Source organism: Orbicella franksi, chromosome 1 (genome assembly GCF_964199315.1).
Source record: "Orbicella franksi chromosome 1, jaOrbFran1.1, whole genome shotgun sequence".
Classification (NCBI taxonomy): Eukaryota; Metazoa; Cnidaria; class Anthozoa; order Scleractinia; family Merulinidae; genus Orbicella; species Orbicella franksi.
The window spans coordinates 35,200,088-35,221,549 of NC_138145.1; the positions used below are offsets into that span (position 1 = coordinate 35,200,088).

General features: G+C 38.3%; 2 protein-coding genes across 6 annotated transcripts in view; both read left to right on the forward strand.

The window, feature by feature from the left end:
• Nucleotides 1-10,979, forward strand: part of LOC145480530 (nephrocystin-1-like) — a 196,033-nt gene extending 185,054 nt beyond the window's left edge. The window contains exons 3-8 of one of the 5 annotated variants that reach the window (XM_081458786.1): nucleotides 3,164-3,210; nucleotides 7,953-8,043; nucleotides 8,287-8,399; nucleotides 8,739-8,812; nucleotides 9,877-9,993; nucleotides 10,341-10,979. In XM_081458786.1, coding sequence (XP_081314912.1) covers nucleotides 7,979-8,043; nucleotides 8,287-8,399; nucleotides 8,739-8,812; nucleotides 9,877-9,993; nucleotides 10,341-10,355 — 384 coding nt within the window. In that variant the 5' untranslated portion in view covers nucleotides 3,164-3,210; nucleotides 7,953-7,978 and the 3' untranslated portion in view covers nucleotides 10,356-10,979. The other 4 variants (XM_081458772.1, XM_081458782.1, XM_081458792.1 and 1 more) reach the window with 4 other exon arrangements.
• Nucleotides 10,980-12,508: 1,529 nt separating this feature from the next.
• LOC145480060 (E3 ubiquitin-protein ligase TRIM45-like) lies at nucleotides 12,509-17,375 on the forward strand. Its single transcript, XM_081458549.1, has one exon. The coding sequence runs from the start codon at nucleotides 14,671-14,673 to the stop codon at nucleotides 16,894-16,896; it is 2,226 nt and encodes a 741-aa protein (XP_081314675.1). The 5' UTR covers nucleotides 12,509-14,670; the 3' UTR covers nucleotides 16,897-17,375.
• The last annotated feature ends 4,087 nt before the right edge of the window (nucleotides 17,376-21,462 follow it).

Genomic DNA, 21,462 nt, shown 5'->3' on the forward strand with positions numbered 1-21,462 from the left:
CCTGAGGCAACCACCATTGGACATAAGACATTGGGTGATTCCAGAAAATATCCATACCCTACCATGGATGGCATAAACATTTTAATCTCCCTTGCCTTTGGAAATTCAGAAATGCTATACCCCCAATTCCCTCTGCATTTCAAAATTGTTAACCCCCCCCCCCCCCTCCCTTTCAGAATTTCTAATTTCTTTTCAAACTGCTTTTTCTGCTCACAATTTTTGGTCAAGCAAACAAGCAACTCAATTTTGTTAACGTTATAGTGTGTGTCATATACCACAAAAGTTCTTCAGCTTTCTTTGGCAAAACAAAATGACAAAATAAAAGGAACCATACTATGTCAAAGACCATGTGGAGGAGGTCTAAACTTTCCAAATATTAGGATAACTGTTAAAGCACTACGATTAACTTGAATAGGTAGGTTACTAAGTGAGTCCAGTGATGCGTTGAAAGCAATTCCCAAATATTATGCTTACTTCGATAGATATTGAGGATTAATGTTTCTCTTGAAATACAACTAGGTAATATTTCCAATAATATTTCCCTCTTTCACTTGAACTTCTAGTAAGAATACTTTAATATGTGAATTATGAGACCATTGTACTTGGATGACTGCTTCAATGGTGACTTGACTGTACAGAATACAACAAAGATATCACTATTGAAGGAAAATCTTTGTATTAGAAAACCTGGAGCAAGTGCAGGGTATATTTTGTACAAGATCTCCTTAAGAATACTGGCAAATATATATATATCTTATTAGATGTTTTAGTGTGTAGTGTTGCTGTATATTTTTACAAGTTGTGCCCTATGGGCTCATCAAAATACAAACAACGAGTAAAAATACAAAGCGATACTACATACCAAAACATCTAATAAGAGATTTATTATCAATTGCTGCAGTCAATAAATTTATCAATAAAAGAGGGAGAGTATGACAGTTTTGCGTGCACACGCTGGTTCTCGCACAGGTTTTTTTCTAGAAGGGAGAAAAATATATTCTTCTATTGGATGGAGTCATGAAGTGAAGCGACTCCACCCAATACGAGAATATATTTTCTCCAAATGCCACCAGTAATTACTGCCAACCACAATTCCTGATCTTACCGCCGACCACAATTCCTTGCATTTTGCATGAAAGGTGGTTGATTTCCTGTATATTGTTAGTAATTTTTTTACGGAGTAGATCTGCTATCTCATTTGTTCGCTTCAGGCTCACTCACTGTGGCAGCAATTAAAGAGCTTAACCTGTGGGTTCACTGTTGTTCATGATCAGTACATTGGAAATTATCAATTTTGTTAGCTGTTGAAGTTTCCACATAATTCAGTGTATTTTCCACATAATCAATGCATTAATCAATGCAGGGAATTTTGAAAGAGAGGCCTGTCGCAACCATGGAAAGACAAATAAGAACTTGTTTACATCAAACCTCTTTCAGAAATCCTCCTCAAACATGTCACCATTAAGTTCTGAAAGTACTGTAACAACTATGATTTTAGATGTACCAGCATTTCGCCTCTATCATTGCTATTGGCTCAGCTTGTTGCATCTCTTATTTTCATTGTTTCGCACAACAAGTGAAATTACATTAATTTGAGGTTGCTAATCTTGCCGATTACTTTGAAATTCAGAATGCTGCTACTTTCAGATTGATGGATAACTACATTTAAAGTTGATGATTATTTTTGTAAAGTTTAGCAAACATAAGTAAAACTTGCACGTAACTCTATTATTCCTATTCCCCTGGTATCAGAATTCCGAATAGTGCAGAGCTTGTTTTCAACATCTATAGACTTGACACTGAATAGTACACAGCTTGTTTTTGACATCTATAGTCTTGATACTGAATAGCACACAGCTTGTTTTCAACATCTATAGTCTTGACACTGAATGGCACACAGCTTGTTTTTGACATCTATAGACTTGACACTGAGTAGTACACAGCTTGTTTTCAACATCTATAATCTTTACACTGAATAGCACACAGCTTGTTTTCAACATCTATAGACTTGACACTGAATAGCACATGTAGCTTGTTTTTGACATCTATAGACTTGACAATGAATAGCACAGAGGTTGTTTTTGACGTCTATAGACTTCACACTGAATAGTACACAGCTTGTTTATTTCAACATCTATAGTCTTCACACTGAATAGCACACAGCTTGTTTTCAACATCTATAGTCTTGACACTGCACAGCGCACAGGTTGTTTTTGGCATTTATAGTCTTGACACTCGATAGTGCACATAACTGGTTAATTAAACCAAAAAATAAAATATTGCCTTAGTTTGTAATAACAGTCATCTAAAGCAAACAATTATACAAGGTTAATAGGGTTCAGCTTGTGTTATCTGTTGTTTTCATTGTTTCTCATAACAAGTCAAATTACATTAAATTGTGAGATCACTAAATGTAGTTTTTGAATGGTTATTACTTTTGGGGTGTTGCTACTTTCAGCATTTGTAAATAGCCATGAAATTTAGGCACCTCTTTCACAGGGGGATATTACCTTAGGTTAATACATGCAAATTTATTTTGTATAGGTTAATGAATACATGTATTATGTACATGTTTAGTAAATCTAGCTTGTAACCCAAATTATTCTTAATCCCTTGGTTATTGCCATTTTGTCATGGTACCTGACCTACCCGTGGTAAAGAAATAGTTATCTTCACATACAACCCCGGGGGTGTGGGGTGAGGTCCAAAATGCAATCGCACCATTTGTTAAGCATGCACATAATAAAGAACTAACGTTTGTTTTCTTTGTTTGTTCTGATGAAGCTGCTTTTCGCTTCAACCCTGACCATCTGATTCCATGCTTAAATTGTCTCCAGCACTGTCAATTTCATTAGTGTTTTGGCGGTTTTGGAGGTGAATTGTTGAAATAGCTCGGCACGATCATAGCGGTTGGCAGCCATGTTGTTCTGCCATGTTGTTCTTGGCACAGTGATTTGATTACCCCCAGTTAGGTGGGTTACCCCACTCCGCAGCTTTCACACGGAGAAAACTGACCCCACCGAAGCAGGTTACCCAGACCAGTTCTCTGGGTAACCCGCCTTGCTGGGGTACCCCACCTAACATGTGAATGCAATCAAGAAAAAAAAGAGAGAGTTTGTAGAGAATATAGTATCTAAATTTTTGTATTTCTTCTTTTGAACAGCTGAAGTCAAAATACCTCAGGACAAGACATAAGCTTAAAAGGACCAGGTAAACACTAATGTCCTTATGCAATGATCAAATAAAAACTTAACCTGGTTCCTTCAGGGCAGTTCCCCATAGGGCATCCTTACAGGGTGCCCCAAGTCATCAAAAATAGGATCATCAAATTCTAGGACAGGAAAAAAATGGAAATGTACCACTTTTTTTCTTTTTTTTTAAATGATGCACTTTTATTACAGGTTGCCACATGTCAGGTTCCAAAAATAGTCAATGAAATTTTCAATTCTCAAAATCAGGGAAACTTCAGGGAATGAATGGAGAAAATGGGAAGGTTCCACAAGGTATACCTTGAAAAAACAACAACAACAAAAACAACAACAACAACAAAAACAACAACAACAACAACAACAACAACAGCAACAACAGAAACAACAACAACAACAACAACAGCAACAACAACAACAACAACAGCTAGACCAAACTACTAACTAACTCCATTCAAATGTAAACCCACAGTACAACACACCTTCAACAACTGACCACCAAACTAACTAAGAACAGACACTGCTCCACTTATGTACCAACAACTATTCTCACCTTACAAACAGTAGTCACTAATTAAAGGTACACGTATTTCTTGACCTCAACGAAATTCACATGATGTTGTTCAACCAGCCACAACACAGACTGGACCAAAAATGAACCAATTGAATCAGGCCATAACTGATCAGTCACTGATCACTACCTTTGCATCATAATGGCTTGACACAGCCAACAACATTACAGCAAATTGATCAAACATTTTAAGGTGGCTCAAAACAGTTTCCAGCACTTAGATTTTGATGGGTCATTATGCCACTCTTTATCCCTTGATGCCACGATCATGGTATCAAAAAACTGCCCAATCATTGGTGAACACGTTGTTATCATTTTCCTGACACATTAAGTTACTATAGCAACAGTGTGACCTGCTAAAAACACCCTTAGTTACAGCTTAAGGGGTTTACAATTCAGAAACGGTACGGTGAAATGTTTCTTATATTATCAAAATTTGATAAGCATGATAAGACATAATGTGTGGCAAAGTTTAAAAAAATTCCATAGATAGCGTTCAGAGCCACCTTAAACTGACTTCAGACTTGTCTGAATTCACCGCACACTAGCCGGCAAGTGGAGATTTTTTTGTCGGCCGACAAAAAATCGGCTAGTGTAAGGCGGCCTTAAGAGAGGACACAACGCAGTCTTACCACAGTATCACAGTTCCCTTTGAGAAGTGGAAAATACGAATCGCGCAGATTTGGGTGTTTCCCGGAATTCCAAGAAAGCATCTGATCATAGTATATCCGCCTGCTTATTATGCAACAGCGAGGTTCTACTGCGGCTACTTTGTGCCTTGAGGGACTAGGCTGACAACGGCATTTTCCCGCCAAAATCAAACGATGAAGATTTCGCGGTGAAGCAATGTCGTGTGTAGCCTCTACTTGTCTTTACAAAAAAATGTATTCGTTCAAGCTCGTTCAAGGAAACCAAGAACTCTATTCTACTTTCATACTACATGGGCTTGATTATTGACGATGATTTCCTCCTCTCTCAGAACTTAAATTTTCCTTTTAGAGCCGCCTGTGACTCCAACTACTAAGCAAATTAACAGATATAAACTCGATTTCGGCTCGGGCAAGGTGTTCGTACAACATGATAAGAACAAACATACAGAACTTTTGGTTTAATGAAATTCATTTTGAGTAGCAGTAGACGATTATAATTCAGCTTTTTACATGCGTAACTTTGTTGTCTGCAGTCATTAGGCCCGGTACTAATATGACCGTCGTTCGCGGTAGATGTTTAAACCGTCCAATTTTCTGCACAAATAACAAAGTAACAATTAGTCTATCTTAGAGCGGACTTTTAAAATGAGAAGGAAATAACACACTAATACTCGCGTATTGAAGAGTACGTGAAACCAGGCACTTTCCCTTAGAAGACAGCAAGGCTACGGCGGGAAAGCCGTCGGGGGACGCGCGTAATGGCATGCCATTGGATGCAATCTTTACTATCTGCCGTCGTACTTTAGGGTAGCCGCACCACATCTTAAAGTCCCTAATGCCATTCCACTTACCGCCAAAGACATGCCTGATAGGTCGAAGAGAACGAAATACTCCTGGAAAGGCCAAACAAAATAAAACTCTTCAGATTTCATTTTTCCTTATCCCCAGTACCTCTCTCCTCAGGCAGGGTAACGTCACACGCAAGCTTGCAAATTGTCCACTTTGATGCGCCTTCGACACGCGAGTTATTAATCAGAGAAAGTTCAGCGACGTTTTACTGGGGCTAAATCAAGCTGTATGCAAACGACTGAATTCCACTGTTATCGGCACGTTATGTGTTAATTGTACAAAACCTTCCAAAAAGACGGATTATTTTGGTTCTTACGGTAATTCCAGTATGTATATAAACATTTTTTTGGTAGTGGGGGGGGGGGGGGGGTGCCTCCGTTATGGGCTGGTGTAAAAGGTGGTAGCGGAAACGGAAGTAAACAGTTTCTTTGTCAACTAACTATAAAGGTGTATTCTCGATTCATTGCAGTCTATTCGCAAATAACGTGTCGGGCGGAGCATGTAGCATATGCTAAGCAGGTCACTAATAGACTTCTACCAAAAGCGTTTCTAGCAAGTGTTTGAATTTTGGTACCTTCCGGCCTTAACTACTAGGCAACATAATTATTGGAGGAGAGTAAGAGCAAGCCTGAACCAAGGAACAGCAATGTAAATGCTGTCTATTTTTATTCATCAGCGCAAATATTCGAATCAATCGCATGGAGTTTGTTTACGTAAAAGAGCAAGCGATTGCAAAGGTTGCCTAATATTCGTGCTTCCAGCAGTTTACAATAATGTAGGTATAAAATATACTTTTACAAATTAGCTTTTAAGCCTAAACACTGCCAGCAAATGTGAAAATATTTAGGATGAAACGTGAAGGCAAACGTAAATATTTTAGCTCTATTAAACTTGTGAGTCGACGGAAACTGGCGCCGTCGCTGAATGAATCCACAATTTAAATCATAGTTTATAGAGGGGACATCTGTTTGCTAACCAGAAAACCACAGGAAAATACTGTCATGGATTTTGTCATTATGGTATGTCTGTCCGTAAAACCTCGGTTGTTGATAAAAAAAAAATGTTGATTTTAGCAATGGAGAGTTGTTGAAAGCCGGGTTGAAAGTCGGCTAATGAAACCATTCAAGACATTAAAGTGAAGGCGTCGAACGCAGCGTCATAATCTTTGATTAGTACTTTGATTTATTTTTTATTCTCGCTACTCATCACGATACATTTTTGTTAAGTAAACGTAAGTTCTGAGGATTTAGTATTAAATCAAGGCAATATCTCTAACTTGACGAATTTCTTTATTCTGATCACTTGTCTGCTCCACAGTGCATTGATATTGTAGGGGGAAAGTAGACTGATCACTTACTGAGGAGCTAAGAGTTCTTATTTTGTTCTAAAATTAAAATAAAGTCAACTTTTGGCCCACTCACAAAAGTCCATACGTACACTACGAAGTCAGGCGTGTAAATAATAATAATAATAATAATAATAATAATAATAATAATAATAGTAATAATGATGATGATGATGATGATGATGAAAATAATAATTTATCTCAAGCTCTTTTCGTTTTTAATATCAAAATTGTAAATTATTTTGAATTTTTGTTATCAATGCTTAAGAAATAGAAAACATATACCGTGTTTCTATCAAGTTTTAGTATAAATCTACTAGCGTTCTATCACGAATGCCGTTCTCTGATTGGCTACGCTACTCACCATCTATTCGGTGATATATAACGACACTTCTTGGCATTTTCGAGGTGTCTTTGAAGAGGATTTAGATAAAGTTTTTTACGACTAGTAGATCTCTACCAAAACGATTAGATTATTCGCCCTATCGTGCTAGAAATCTTGAGCTCATAATCTAACTGTTTAATAGAAACACGAGTGGAAGTTTGGGAGAAGGAGAAATGCTGTGGGAAGACGAGCCGCAGGCGAGTGTTTCCACAGCTTTTTCGAGTTCTCCCAAACTTTCACGAAGGTTTCTATTAATTAAACAATTAGATTGTGAGCTCGAGATTTCTATCGTCGAGTCAACTATCACGCATAGAAATCTTGAGCTCATAATCTAATTGTTTAATAGAAACACGAGTGGAAGTTTGGGAGAACGAGAAATGCTGTGGAAACACGAGCCGCAGGGGAGTGTTTCCACAGCTTTCCCGAGTTCTCCCAAACTTTCACGAGTGTTTCTATTAAATAAATAGATTGTGAGCTCGAGATTTCTATCGTCGAGTCAACTATCACGCATAGAAATCGAGAGCGAATAATCTAATTGTTGTAGTATAAATCTACTAGTCGTTCAAAACTTTCACCTAAATGCCATCGTTACGTTTCGTCGACAGTTCGTGCTAGTTCTGTGTTTCCATCGAGTTATAGAAATACGATTTTAACCAATCAGCACGCGTATTTTCTTTGTATTGTTTTCTTATAGTTGTTATCATGCATGTGTAATTTAAATTGTAAATGATTCATTGTAATACTCTTTTTACGTATTTGTGTGAGTTAAATAAAATTAACTCAAGTTGATCGACTTGACAAATTTTTGCAAGGGAAACAAATTCTCTTTCCCTGAATGAAACTTGGAAAGGAGCCGATAAATTCTCGTGCTAGTTTTATTATTGTTTATTTGTTTTTTCATGTTCTGTCATCCTTTCTGCCTGGTGTTTTTTTTCTCCGTTTCCAGCAAGTTGTTCGTTCTAATCGCCAACCATGACTGACAGTAAAGCTGATTCCACACCAAAAAAAAGATATGTACGAGCAAGTCCCATCGTTTTGTATGTATGCGTTTTTCTTCTTTTTAAATTAACACCGGTTTGACTCAGCCTGAAAAATGTGTTTTTTTTTTGGGGGGGGGGGGGCGACGGTGGGGGGACGAATTGAGTTATGATGATGTATCAATGCAAGCATGATAATCCAGGTTTTCATCTCAATATTCTGCTTTTTTTTTTTACTCTTCTCTATTTGCTGTCATTGACCAGTGACAATATTTCATAAGTTGCTATTTTGTATCTCTGTAGCATGTTACCGGACACCTTGTTAACATGTCACATGTACGCTCAATCCATTTCTTTGTACCGGCAACTGCTGACCAAGGTTATAATGGATGAAGGGCGCGCCTCACAAGTTGCAGGTCACTGTCGATATATTAGCTTGGTAGTGAGGCCTAGAGGACACAAACAAAAGAAATGAATAAACATGTCATTCATTTTCCTTTGTTTGTGTTCTCTAGGCCTCACTTCCAAGCTGAATTTTAATATTATCGAAAACAGTCTATTATTTGAATGCTCTGTGTGCATGTGCAATGTCAAAGCCTCTTGCTCAGACCTTTGACCTTTTTCTTATTATCGAGGAAATAATTGGTTCTCACTCCGTTTAAATAAAGCAAACATAGCAATCTCTCAGCAGGCACAAAGAAAGCTTAACTTATGCAATTCATTTTGCTGAAACGTGTTTATGTTTCGTGTTTCAGGCTTTATTACGGATGCTGTGATATCGACATTTCGCAAAATTCTTTATACCAGTGACGTCATGGATGCTCTTAAGGTAAACACGTGACTATCACGTGAGCACACATTAACAATGTAAAAGGGGAAGTGTCCCGGCTGATTATTGCAAGTTATCCTTCCAAAATTCCATGTCATGTTGCCAATGCCTGTGATTATACAAGCAAATTGGTTAAAGGATTCTACAGACCAAAGTAAGACAAGCAATTCTCGTGAAAAAGTACAAGATTACAAGGATAAAAGTAGGCTGCAATTCATCAAGTTAGATTTTGTGACAGGATTTTAAGAAATCAAATGTGCCATTCTGGTGAAAGTTTTAAACTTTTATCCCTTATTGTTTTCTCTTAGTCGATACCTGTATTTCTTTGCCTCACGGCTTTTGTTTTGTTTTGTTTTGCTTTGCTTTGTGGTGATTTCCCCTGCTCTGTGATTTGACTCAACTAGACCCATTTCCCTAGACATTTTTTGGGCCAAAAGAGCGCAACTTTGAGGGTGTGTGATATCGTCACTTTCCGCCTTAAAAGTCTCCAATTTTAAAATCATGTATTTCAAACGATATAATTTATAATATTGAAAATTAAATGCCGCTTCATATAAAACTTTACAAGAGTTGCATTGAGCATTACCATACTTTTAATTTTGACAGCGCCGCTGGGACGAGAAGAACAAACGAAAGTTAAATTAAAGATGTAGTCAATTTATTTTGTAACTTATTCAATTTCTTTTGTTAGAAACTACTGTTACCCTGCTGTTAAATAGTATTTCACTCTGAACGTTCTCTTTCATGGAACCCCTACAGATGTTGATTTTTTTTTACAGATATTTTGTTTTCTACAGATATTAATGCTTTTCTTTATTTTAAACATTATACAATATTTAAAATGTTGTCTTCATTAACAATAGGCCACGTTCGATATATCAATATTCTAGCATAGCTCTGAGGCGTTCTATATTTAGTTTTGTTTCCTTTGTATCCAAGTCTCTTTTGGGAATTGAGAGACAAAAGAAACTTCAAAAAATTTACAATGACCCGAAAGCCTCGGAGCCATGTTAAAATATTGATATATTGTACGTGGCTTATTGGTGGTTTGTTGTTTTGTTTAGAGGGACGAGGCACACATGAGGAGATTCTTCAGGGAGGTTTACATGGACAGTGTTTTCCCAATATTAAGTTCCGCTGAACTGCCACCGTACATCTGGGGTAACGACGAAAGAGAAAAGGTGAGAACATTGTCTTCTCAGTTTCAAACTATTGATGAATTTATTTCCTTCTTGGTTGCTTTAAATGTCAGTTAACTCTTTAATGCTGCCCAAAACTCCAATTTCTGTCGCATGAAGGGCATAGGAGTATCTCGAATTCTCCTGCTGAAAAAAAAAGTATTTTATATCAGATAACTGGATGGTATTGAGTGTAATTTGAATAGGATCGGAAAAGCTTGCTAAGAAAGTTGTTTCCGCTGAAAATATTTCAATGAGACCATATGGCAAGCCTGTTTACTTCGCCATATTGAACCATCCAGAAGAACCATCCAGAAGAACCGTTTATTATTTTTATTTTCTTTTTTTAGGAACGGCTTCTTTGAATTCTTAACTACTGGTACAAACGAACTGCTCTAGAAAGTTTACTCTCTTCTGATACACTTAACAAACCTTTCAATGTAAACCGCTTCACTCTCGACTTATCAAAACGTACGGCAACTTGACGCTTGAGAACACACGGTTTCTTGGCGTACTACAGCAAACTTTATCACCAGACTGTCCGCGCAGACAATTTGTGAAGCACTATCTCGACTTGACATTGGAACAAGTATAAAGGAGGCGATTGAAATCCGGTGCCAGGCCCTAACCCTTAATCGAGACCGTGTTCCTGTACCGATGCATTTTTTCACGTGACCTCCGCCATTGTAGACCTGGTGACAACCAACACTCAATGTTCACTTGAGAAAGGCGACGTGACTGCTCCAAAGCTTGAAGCATCTCAAATATTTAAACCTGTCATAACCAGGTCCAGCTGGAAAATGCGAGCCTAATGCATTCCATCGTGCGTTTCGTCGTGAATTAAAGTTCCTAAACCCTCTGCATTTTTGTAGGGTCTGGCGAGACTTCTTAATTGCCTCCTCTGGTCCGTTAGTTCTGTGCATTCCTCCCTGCATTTTGAACCCCTGTTAACCCGCGTTTTTTGGTATGTAACGCTTTGTGCACATTTTGCGTTCCTGCGCGCATTTCCTCAGTGTGTTTTGTGGGTTTTTTTCATATATGCAAGACAAAATTACAAGATTTACTAACAGACGCGCACTCCTGAAAATCAGATCATATTAATAATGGAATACTTTAAGACTGAACTTTGGATTCTTCGCCAATGCGAAAAGAGATAGCGACCACAGTGTGTGATAATAACAGCAATAATAAACTTTATTTACCCTAAGTCTACCAGATATGTCCAGGATTGAACGCTAATGAGATTCAAATTCCTTATGATAAGCATCACAAAGTTTCCTCATTGGTAAAAAGTCACCAAAACACACACAATTCTGTCAGATATGAAGTAATATGAAAATGTCAAATAACCGTGCCAAATATGAAGTACTAATTAAACAATACTTGCGTTGAATCCTGGACACAAGTGAAGTCTACACATAACACTTCCGTTAGAAATCAGTGGCCCTGAAGCAAACAACTAAAGTAAAATATGAAAAGGCTTAAGAACATTACAATACACAACAAAGAAAAGCAAAACTTGATCGAAATTAAATACAAACGTATCATCGTGACTGCATTGCAATCAAAATGACCCCGTCCGCAAACTATTGCTCATTGAAAAACAGTCCTAAGAAAATACGCGCGCTCATTGGTTAAAAATCGTGTTTCTATGAAATAATTAGATTATGAGCTCCAGATTTCTATCGCGTGATAGTTGACGAAGGCGCAGTCCGAGTCAACTATCACGCGATAGAAAGCGAGAGCGAATAATCTAAATGTGTTAGTATAAATCTACTAACCGTTCAAAACGTAATCTAAATCCTCTTCGCAGACATTTCGAAAACGCGGAGAAGCGGCCGTCGTTTTGTTAACAAGGCCGGGAACACTGCTACGCTACTCACTATCTATCACAGAGTAGAGTAGTAGTGAGTAGCGTAGCCAATCAGAGAACGGCATTCGTGATAGAAAGCTGGCGCATTAGCACATATCCCCCTCACCCCAGGACTTCTCAGGCTCAAGATATCAAAACCCCGGCCTTTCTCAGACTTTGAATACCTTTCCGGAAACGAAACACCATTTCTTTCTGGGAAATAGCTTCTTGTTGTTCTTTAATTTTGGCTTTCACCAACCGTCAAATCAGGGAAGCTCAGGACAGTGAAAAGTACTTTCACCCAAGCGAAACTAAAAAAAAAAGGGCGCGTTCTACACCCAGTGCCTTCATTCTATATCTCTCTCCTGTCTTCCCAGACGTGATCCACGTGAATATAGCAAATGCCTTATCTGTTTTTTTTGTGTTTTTTTTCATTTGCACTAAGAAAGAATAAAACTCCACAAAATAATACAATGGAGAGTCCCAAATTTATAGTCTTTATAAATAATACTTCTTTTTATTTTCATTTGCAATATGTAACAAATAAAAAACCACTCGGTTTCTGTAGCCCTTTGAAAAACTCACACATTTTAGATCACTTTTCGCCACCATTTTACTATTTAAGAAATAAAAATAAAAAATAAAATAAAAAACGTGTACCGTGTTTCTATCGAGTTATAGAAACAAGAGTGGGAGTTTGGGAGAACGAGAAATGCTGTGGGAACATGAGCCGCAGGCGAGCGTTTCCACAGCTTTTTCGAGTTCTCCCAAACTTTTACGAGTGTTTCTATAATTCGATAGTAACACGGAGAACATGTTTTCTATTTCTTTTAGAAAACACCGCGACGAAAAAAAGGAAAACAGCTTGTTAACGTTGATTATCAAAATATAAATTCTCTTTGCTCGCGCCTTCATTACGTCAACAGCTCGTGCTAGGTCTGTTTTCAATCGAGTTTTAGTATAAATCTACCTTTCTCTTTTACAATAGGTTCAGTACTAAACCTCACCTGGCCGAAAAACCCCAGGCTCTGACAACTGAGCAGATCAGTGCGGGGCCAATTAATTTAAGTTGTCTACACATGTATCAAGTATTACAGTCAACACGCTTCGAAATGTATTTACTTGTGATACTTCACTTTGACTCCGCCTTAGGGGAGGCGGGGGGTGCTCCCTTATATCGGCTATATAGGTATGTCCAGCGTCAGAGGGACATTTTGTTTTTGAGACATTTTAGTCAGAAGTAGAGTATCGATTTTGGTCATTTTGGTCTCAAACTGGGTATGGTTTTTGCACTCTAGTCTTGAATTAGGTATGTTTTTTAGAAGAAGCTACTTTTTTCATGATTATCGGTAAGACCAGCCAGTAAAGCCATTCACAATACCTTTAACATCATTCTGAACTAAAAAACTACGGCAGGTCTGAAACAGGGTATTAATTTAAGGGTCAGGCCATAAATAGGTTAGAAAAATCGCAGACTTTGGTCTAAAATAGGGTAAGTGCTTTGGGAAGCGGGCCGCTCAGCCCCGCCAAATTTTTCAGAAATTCAAAGTATTGTGTGTGAGGCTAAATAAAGCTAAGAGGCAAAAGCATTTGACGCATAATTTTTCCATTTCTGTGCGGGGCAGTCCTTCATTCGAATGGATGCGGCACTCTACGTTTCGTTGTCAGTGACGCAGTATATTTTTCTTTTCAAAAACGACGCCTCATGTGTGACGACAGTTGTGCAATTATTCCTCCACTTTCGCTTGAATATTATGAAGCTAGAATACAAATGCTATCGGTGTTTCCATGGAAACCAGCTCTTGAAATGCCGCGGTATGTCGAAATACAAATTTTCTTATTTTCAAAAGCGCGCTCTAAGAAGTAAAGCTACTGGAATTGTGGCGCGAAATTCGAGAAATTCAACTAAATCTGCAAATGTCGACATCTACGATATAAAGAAAACCTCATAAAAAAGCCATTATTGTGCCTATTTTGCAATATACCAGCGTTAATTAAAATACAATATGATGAATCAGTTACCTTCCACGATATATCGTATCTGTAGTATCGTCCAAACGCACCAAATGCGTGTTCTTTTCACGTAAACAGCCACAGAATAGGGGCGGGATTGCTATTCCTGACGAGTGTTCTGATTGACCAAAATTATGTCGCCGTAGTTGTGATCTTAATCACATTTAAATCAAGCACGGAAACAGATATCTTCGTTTCTCTAGAATAAATCGTTTCAGTAAGACTTAGAAACATTTAAGTCGCCAATTATTTCTACCTGCGTGACATTTTAATTCCCTTTTCTTTCCGTGTCACGAAATAAAATTTAGTTTCGAGAAGTTAATACTTTTGCTGAACATGTTTACCCTGTGAATTACAAGCGTTTACCCTGATAACATTCATACTCACTATGTCAATAAATCACTCTGAAACGGAAAACAAAAACTGTCCTAACTGCTTCCATCGGCTTAAGATATCGCATTGGTGGTCAAATCGCGTGGTGTGGCGGTGTCTCTTCTTCGAAAATATATTTCTTTTTGACTATCACTATCAAGTCCAGTTCGTAGTTATCTTGTGTAAGATAATACCGAGAAACGAGAGTTTCACTGAAATGTCGCAAATGACACATTTTGTTACGATGCACCGAGTTTTGGCTGAAATTTTGCTGCCGTATTTACATTAAATATTACGAACTTTACTCTGATTGGATATTACAAATCACTATGTACATAGTTCACCCCTGAACTGAAAACAATACCGTTTCGTTTCTGAGGAAACGAAACAAAAACACGCGATCGTCACGTGATGTCTGTACACAAAGAAGCCAAGAACACATCATGGCTTCGCGTTTGTGTTGGGAAGATCTCGAGGTAACAGCAAAATGTCCAGTTTGCTCGGAAACGCTTAAAGATCCCAAGACTTTACCTTGCTTGCACTCATTCTGTCTAATGTGCCTCGATAACTTGGCACATATTGGTAGAAGACAACATCAAGACGAAATTAGCTGTGTCATTTGTGAGACATCGATTCCAATCCCGGAAGAAAACACATTCAGTGATTTTCCCACTTCGTTTCACTTGGATCGATTCAAGGAGATCTTGACTGTGTTTAAAGGACATCAAGCGGCGAAGAAGTGCATGAATTGTAACGAAGGGAAGATGGTAATTTCGTACTGTTTTGTTTGCAAAGATTACCTTTGTTCTTCCTGCGAGAGAGCTCACCACCGCTTAAGGGTTACCAGGGGTCACAGAAATGTTTTGCTTGAGAAAGGACATCTGGAACATCTTTTAGAAGGACCAGTTATGTGCGAAAAGGAGGGCCACGAAGGAGAAGAATTACTTCATTACTGCGACGAATGCAACGAATGTATTTGCCCCATCTGTCATGATGACCGCCATTCGCAACATGAAGTAGTTGACATTAAACAGGCTGCTCGAGAAGGAAAGAAGCGACTTGATAAGATTCTGAAGAAAGCAGAAGACGAAATCTCAGCGAGTAAAGATGAGATTCAAAAAAGTGAAGATCTCTTCAAGAGTAGAAAGGAAAAACTTCACGCAGCCCGTAAGAACGTGAAAGCAATTGTGAAGAAACTAATTAAAAATTTGAAACAGCACGAGAAAGCAGTGTTGACAAGGATCAACGAGATTTCTAGACATCAACAAAAACATCACGAAAGAAAACAACGAAAACTGGACTTGTTCGCAACGCAATTAACAAGTCCAGTGGAACACGGTAGATGTGTTCTGAAAAGAAACATTGACATGGAAATTGTGAAAGAACAGAAATCGATTATTGGTCGCTGCAAAGATCTTCTCAATTCGAAAGAAACAGAAGCACTTGTTCTTCCTTTTGTAAATTACGCTGTAGACGAAGATCTATGTCATAGTGTTTTAAATCGTAGTCCAGGGCAGTTAATTGTCAGTAACACCGATCCATCACAGACCGAGGCAAGCGCAGACGGTTTAACAGAGCCTGTTGTTAGAAGGGAAACAAAGATTTTAGTTCTCACAAGAGATTCAAAAGGGAAACAATGTTATCATGAGAACGACCAGGTGAAGGTGAGAATTCAGAGCCCACTGGGTAAAGAATTAGAAACGGAATTCGCAGATGAAAACGATGGCAGATACAAAGTTACGTTTACCCCCAAACTCGCTGGCCAACATGACGTCATGGTTAACGTTAATGGACAACCGCTGACTGATAGTCCATGGAGTGTTCAAGTAACTCCACATCAGTACCAAAGAGGATGTAATCTAGGAACTAAAATTCATGATCAAGAAGTGGGAAAGCTTTCATCACTACATTCCTTGTTTCACGGAGACGGAAAACTTGTGTTACCACGAGATGTTGCAATTAGTCAAGTGAATGGAAATATTGCTGTTCTAGATCGTTGTTTTGGAATACAGATGTATGATGCTAATGGGAAGTACCTTCGTCGGTTTGGAGAAAGATGCTCTGGCAAGAGACTGAAACTTCCTCAGTCAGTGGCATTTTCCATTTCTGGAGACGTCGTCGTCATTGATCGTGCGAAAATTACTCTGTGTACCGAGGGTGGAAACTTTGTGAGGTATTTTATGAGACACACAAAGGACCCACATTCGGTATCAGTGGCACGTGATGGCCGCGTGATCGTGTGTGACAGCAATGATGCTCTTGTTAAAGTTCTCTCACCCAATGGAGAAGCGTTACTTCAGAGCCTTGGTGATCCATACGAATATGGCTCCCCTTCTTTCGCAATTCATCACCAAGACAAGTTTTTCGTTTCTTATGGCGAAGAACACTGCGTATCAGTTTTCAACGATGATGCAACTTTCCTCTACGATATTGGCGCTGAGGGGGACACTAATGAAAAGCTGACGGCCCCACTGGGGCTCGCTGTTGACAAGTTCGACAATTTAATTGTATGTGACAGTAATGCCGGTCGACTGCAAGTTTTCACACTGGAAGGGAGATATGTTACAACCATCACTGGGTTCGAGTCCCCACAGTTTGTTGCCGTGTCTAAAGATGGACATTTGTATGTAGCCGATAAAGGAAAGGAATGTGTTCATGTCTTGCATTGAACAACAATCGGTACATTCATTTGTAGTATAAGTCTTCATGTAAACCATGTTCCCATTCAGTTAACCGAAACAGCAGTTGAAAATTAAAGTTGTAGCATATAGCTATAGGTTCGGTTTAAGTTTTAGTTAATTAACTGTAAAGGGACGGGCAGTAACATACTTTCAATGCTAAACTTTTCTGAACTTTCACACCATTAAAAGTCATTGGGATCGGTCGTGCTTGAACAGGTCAAAAAGAATGCTGGATATAAGGCTCAAAATGCTCTTAAAGGTGTCAAATTTTTCTCTGAGCCCCTCTTCAGTCGAAGAAGGGCTAAGCCCGAAACGTTTAGTTTATCTGAGAATAGTAGGTTAGAGGCTAAGGTTAACAAACGTAGCCTGAACACGCAATCGGATTCCATCCGCGCGAAACTATTTGTTTAAACAAATATGTTAATGAACAATCACACCTCTCACCGCATATATAACACTGTTGAACCGTTATTTTCTTTTCACTTGATAATGATGTCATGACGACATCGAAACGTTGTGTAAAATTTCTATCGCTCATTTTTATTTTGAAATATTAAAAATTAACCCGTCATAAACTTAAAAATCATAGGCACATGTATTACAGGACCAGTCACAACAACACAATGTTGGAACCACAGCCAAATATCGGACCGAATAAGATCACTTTTCCTTATTTACTGGAAAAAGTGCCGGTGCGCTCATTACATTTTTGGACGTTTTCGTGGGACGTTTATTCAAGAACAGCGGGGATTGAACTAAATACATTTTAAAAAAGAAATCGGGTAGTCACCAATCGCCAGTGACTTTAATGTGCGATTTTTGACGTTGTAAGATATCAGAGATTTTGTTAGGGCTGTTGTTAAGTTTCTGCGTTTCCCTACAGCTCTGCGTGTACTTTAAAGTTTACCTATCCGAGCCAAAGCCTTAAATTACCCTATCTATTCCTTTATTAGACTAAGACACAAGCCGAGCTCCGAGCGAGAAACATGTCCGCAACCCTCAAAACCCGAGTGTGAAGAGCGCAAGGCAGAGGAGCCTACGCTAAGAAAGTCCTTTCTATTTTCTTACGGTGAGTCATTCTCGGAACCATTAGTTGTCATCAGAAACTATGTTTTATTTGACCCATCCAATAGTATCTATTCACTTACGTGATTCGTATACAATGTTTCCCAGATTTCTGCCTCCGCTACTAGCGCCCAGTTCTTCCTCTGCATCGACAAATTCGTCCAAAGACACCTGAGCGGTTCTTACACGTACATGCTGCTGATTCCGGACGATGTATGGCAAAAAAGCTTGTTTTGCGAGGCCCAGAAGAGAATTTCTTTCTCGGGAAGTAAACTTGAGGAGAACAACAACTAAAACAATGCTACCGATTATCACTAGGACGTAATACTTGAAACACATCAGATTTGCTGTTAGAAGAAATTGTCAGGCACATAGTTACTAATTTAGCCCCTCCTCCACTCCCTTAGTCTACGTTTTTTACTCTCCCTAATCCACCTTGGCTTAGCGCTCAATTTTTCGCCGCGGTCAATCGCTTCGGGTCACGTGGTCCGGGGCGAAAACTACTCCGGGCCGTTTGTCTGGGATACGTCACCGAAATCAATTGACCGCGAAGGCCTGGGAGAAAGCCTTTCAGGAACTAGGCAACCAAATACCCAAGAGACCCCAGATGAGCTCAACATTATTCCAAGGAAACTCGGGGCCCTCATCCCGAGAGACCATCCGAAAGACTTACGGGATATCCCAGTTACCACTAACAGATTGTATGAACATGGAGCACTGAAATAACCAGAGACCAACCTCACTGATCGAAGATATATCAAATCACTCTAGATGATTCAGACCCGACGAGAAAGATGGCAAAATTGAAATCTTAATATTGCAATATCTGAAAGCCACAATGACCTCCCGCATTTAATAATGTTGATTCGTTTATTTGTAAGCATTGCATATAAGAGAAACTCGTAATTCTATTTAATTTAATGTGAGTAGTGGTATTATTATCTTTAATTTGTTTTCTTTTATATATTTTATATGTTATTTAAGGTAATACCATCCATATATATATGGGAATACCAATAAATTGTTGTTGTTGTTGTTGTTGTTGCATACAGACTGAGTTGACACAATAATTTTCAAGCAAATGAAATAACGGCAGGAGAACTGGATAAACCTGCCAATTACCGATACACGAGCAAAACTTTAATTTACTTTACGGACATACAAACAAAATCATACCCCCATCGTCCCACAGGGGAAATGGTTGGCCCCATCAAAATTATTTTGCATGTAGTGAAAAGCCCCAGCCTGCTGAACTAGAAGAGATGTTATCTTGTTTCTCGTTAAGACGTTTACTGGAATGATAAATGACATAGAAAAAGACAAAAAAGTAGTAAATTGATGGAATTTTAATTCAAAATAAAAATGGATGTAAAAATGGAAACCTCAACGCTTTTAAAGAGAGGACATTTGGCTTAAGGCGGGGGTACACCCGAAAATTCTGTAAAAGATCGAATTTTTATTTTTGCCGGAATTTGAATCTTAAGGAATTAAAGTTGTATTTTGAGAAACATTTCCAGCGACTGTAAGTTCAAAGCTCGTTTTCTCAAAACGAGTTATTTTTGCCTTTGAGAAAAGCTATTTTAAGAAGGATTTGTCTAATTGAGCTGAAATTTTCAGGATCTGTTGTTCTAAGTAGGTTTGGTGTTTTAAGCAGAGCACTTTGCCATCCAGTGCATTTTGTCCAAGTTATGCATTGAAATGTATGCAATGCTGGTCTATGCCGGATTTTCTGTATCAGATTTGACTGGTCGCCATTTCATGTACTTATCACTATTTAAAAATTTCTGTGCTCAAAACAGTAAGCTATTTGTCTTCTTTTAAAAAATGTAAAAATTATTCATTTTGATCGATTTTTGTGGGAGTTATCTTTTCTCAAGTAAGCCCTGGCATTCTTCAGCCGGCGTCAGGTTACAATACAGTTCTAGGGTACAAAATATATTTTCTAACAATCTTTGGTCTTTAACCTTTCTAGAAATGTATATCTTGCCATGGTTTAGAATTAAATCTTAGCCATGAAAAAAGTTAACGTTTGAAAAAATGGTGTGTTTTCAAGTTGTACCCCCACCTAAGCTTCATTTGATAACGCGACTACTATGACAAAGTCTAATGATGAGGAGAAACACTTGGTAAATCGAAATTTCTGGAAGGAATAAATGAACAGCAACTGAAAGTTTCATCATCAGAAAGAAAAGCACCCTTTCAAATTGGAAAAAATCTTCGCCGGAGGTTTTTAGGATTTACCTTATTACCTGAAATTTTCGCAACACGTTAATTTCGCGATTTTGAGGTTCGTATATTTCGCGACAGCTTACTTTCGCGATTTTGCGAAAATTTTTCATTTTGACTCACTTTAATTCCGCGTTTTTGAGTGAGACATACTTTATTTCTGTGTCAATGTTATTTAACATGTCCCTGAATTTGATCAAACAACTTAATCAACAATGACCAAATAAACAGAAACACAACTGATTATGTAAACAGTAACAAGAAAGATGTTCTCACAGTGTCTACAAGGCACGGTTTCTAGTTCCTGCTTGAATTCAAGTCACGTTTTTAGTGGTCAATTGACTTCATTATCCATGTACATTAATTATTCCTTTCTGTAGACTCGAAAGAGAAAATGCTGCCGTTTAGTTTCACGACTGATGCTGTTTAATTATTTGTGTAAATTTCTTGATACGGATCAACAGGCGGTAGCACTTCTTTTCCAGAGGCGACAGTAAGAATGGAGGCATCTACCAAGAACGTTGAAGCAATTGAAAGGTTTAAGCAACTAGTGGAACAGCACTACAAGGAGCCAGTAAATGGACAGTTTGAGGATTGTACAAAAGAAGTGCTACCTGGAGTGGAGACTGAAAGCAGTAGTGATGAAGAGGACCAAAACATACCACAGAATAGTTCAAAATGATTGTTATAAATGTGTGTAATGGTAATAAAGTCGCTTTTTTAATTATTGACATAATGTGAGTCACTTAATTTTCGTGTCATGTTTATTTCGCGTCATTTAATTTTCGCGTCACTTAAATTTCGCGATTTTTTTTAAATCGCAAAATTCGCGAAATTGACTTGTCGCCAAAATTTCATGTAATAAGGTACCTCTCTCCAATTGTAAGCTTAAGGGTTGTTGAAGATTGACACTTTCTCAAACTCATTAATAATTCATCAAGTTAAAACAAAGAAAATCACAACGGTGAAGGAGGTTTGGATACCCGGTCTTAATTATCATAGATTTTGACAATTTTACTTCTCCGTTTACTCCTTAGTTTTTGTTTCGCTTGAGAAGATATATCAAACACTCGAGGCAGTGTTTCATCGGCTATCCAAACGCCTCGAATTTCGTCAAAAATACTCCGCTACGCGTCGTATTTTCAACTCTCTTCTCGGTGTTTGGATATCCCGATGAAAAACTGTCTCTCGTGTTTGATATGTTACATCCCTCACCCACTTAATGTGTAGCGCCGGTTCTAAACTTCGAAATGAATCTCAAAA

Excerpts from the sequence above, each read along its gene's own strand:
- LOC145480060 (XM_081458549.1), top strand. The coding sequence starts at position 14,671 with ATGGCTTCGCGTTTGTGTTGGGAAGATCTCGAGGTAACAGCAAAATGT.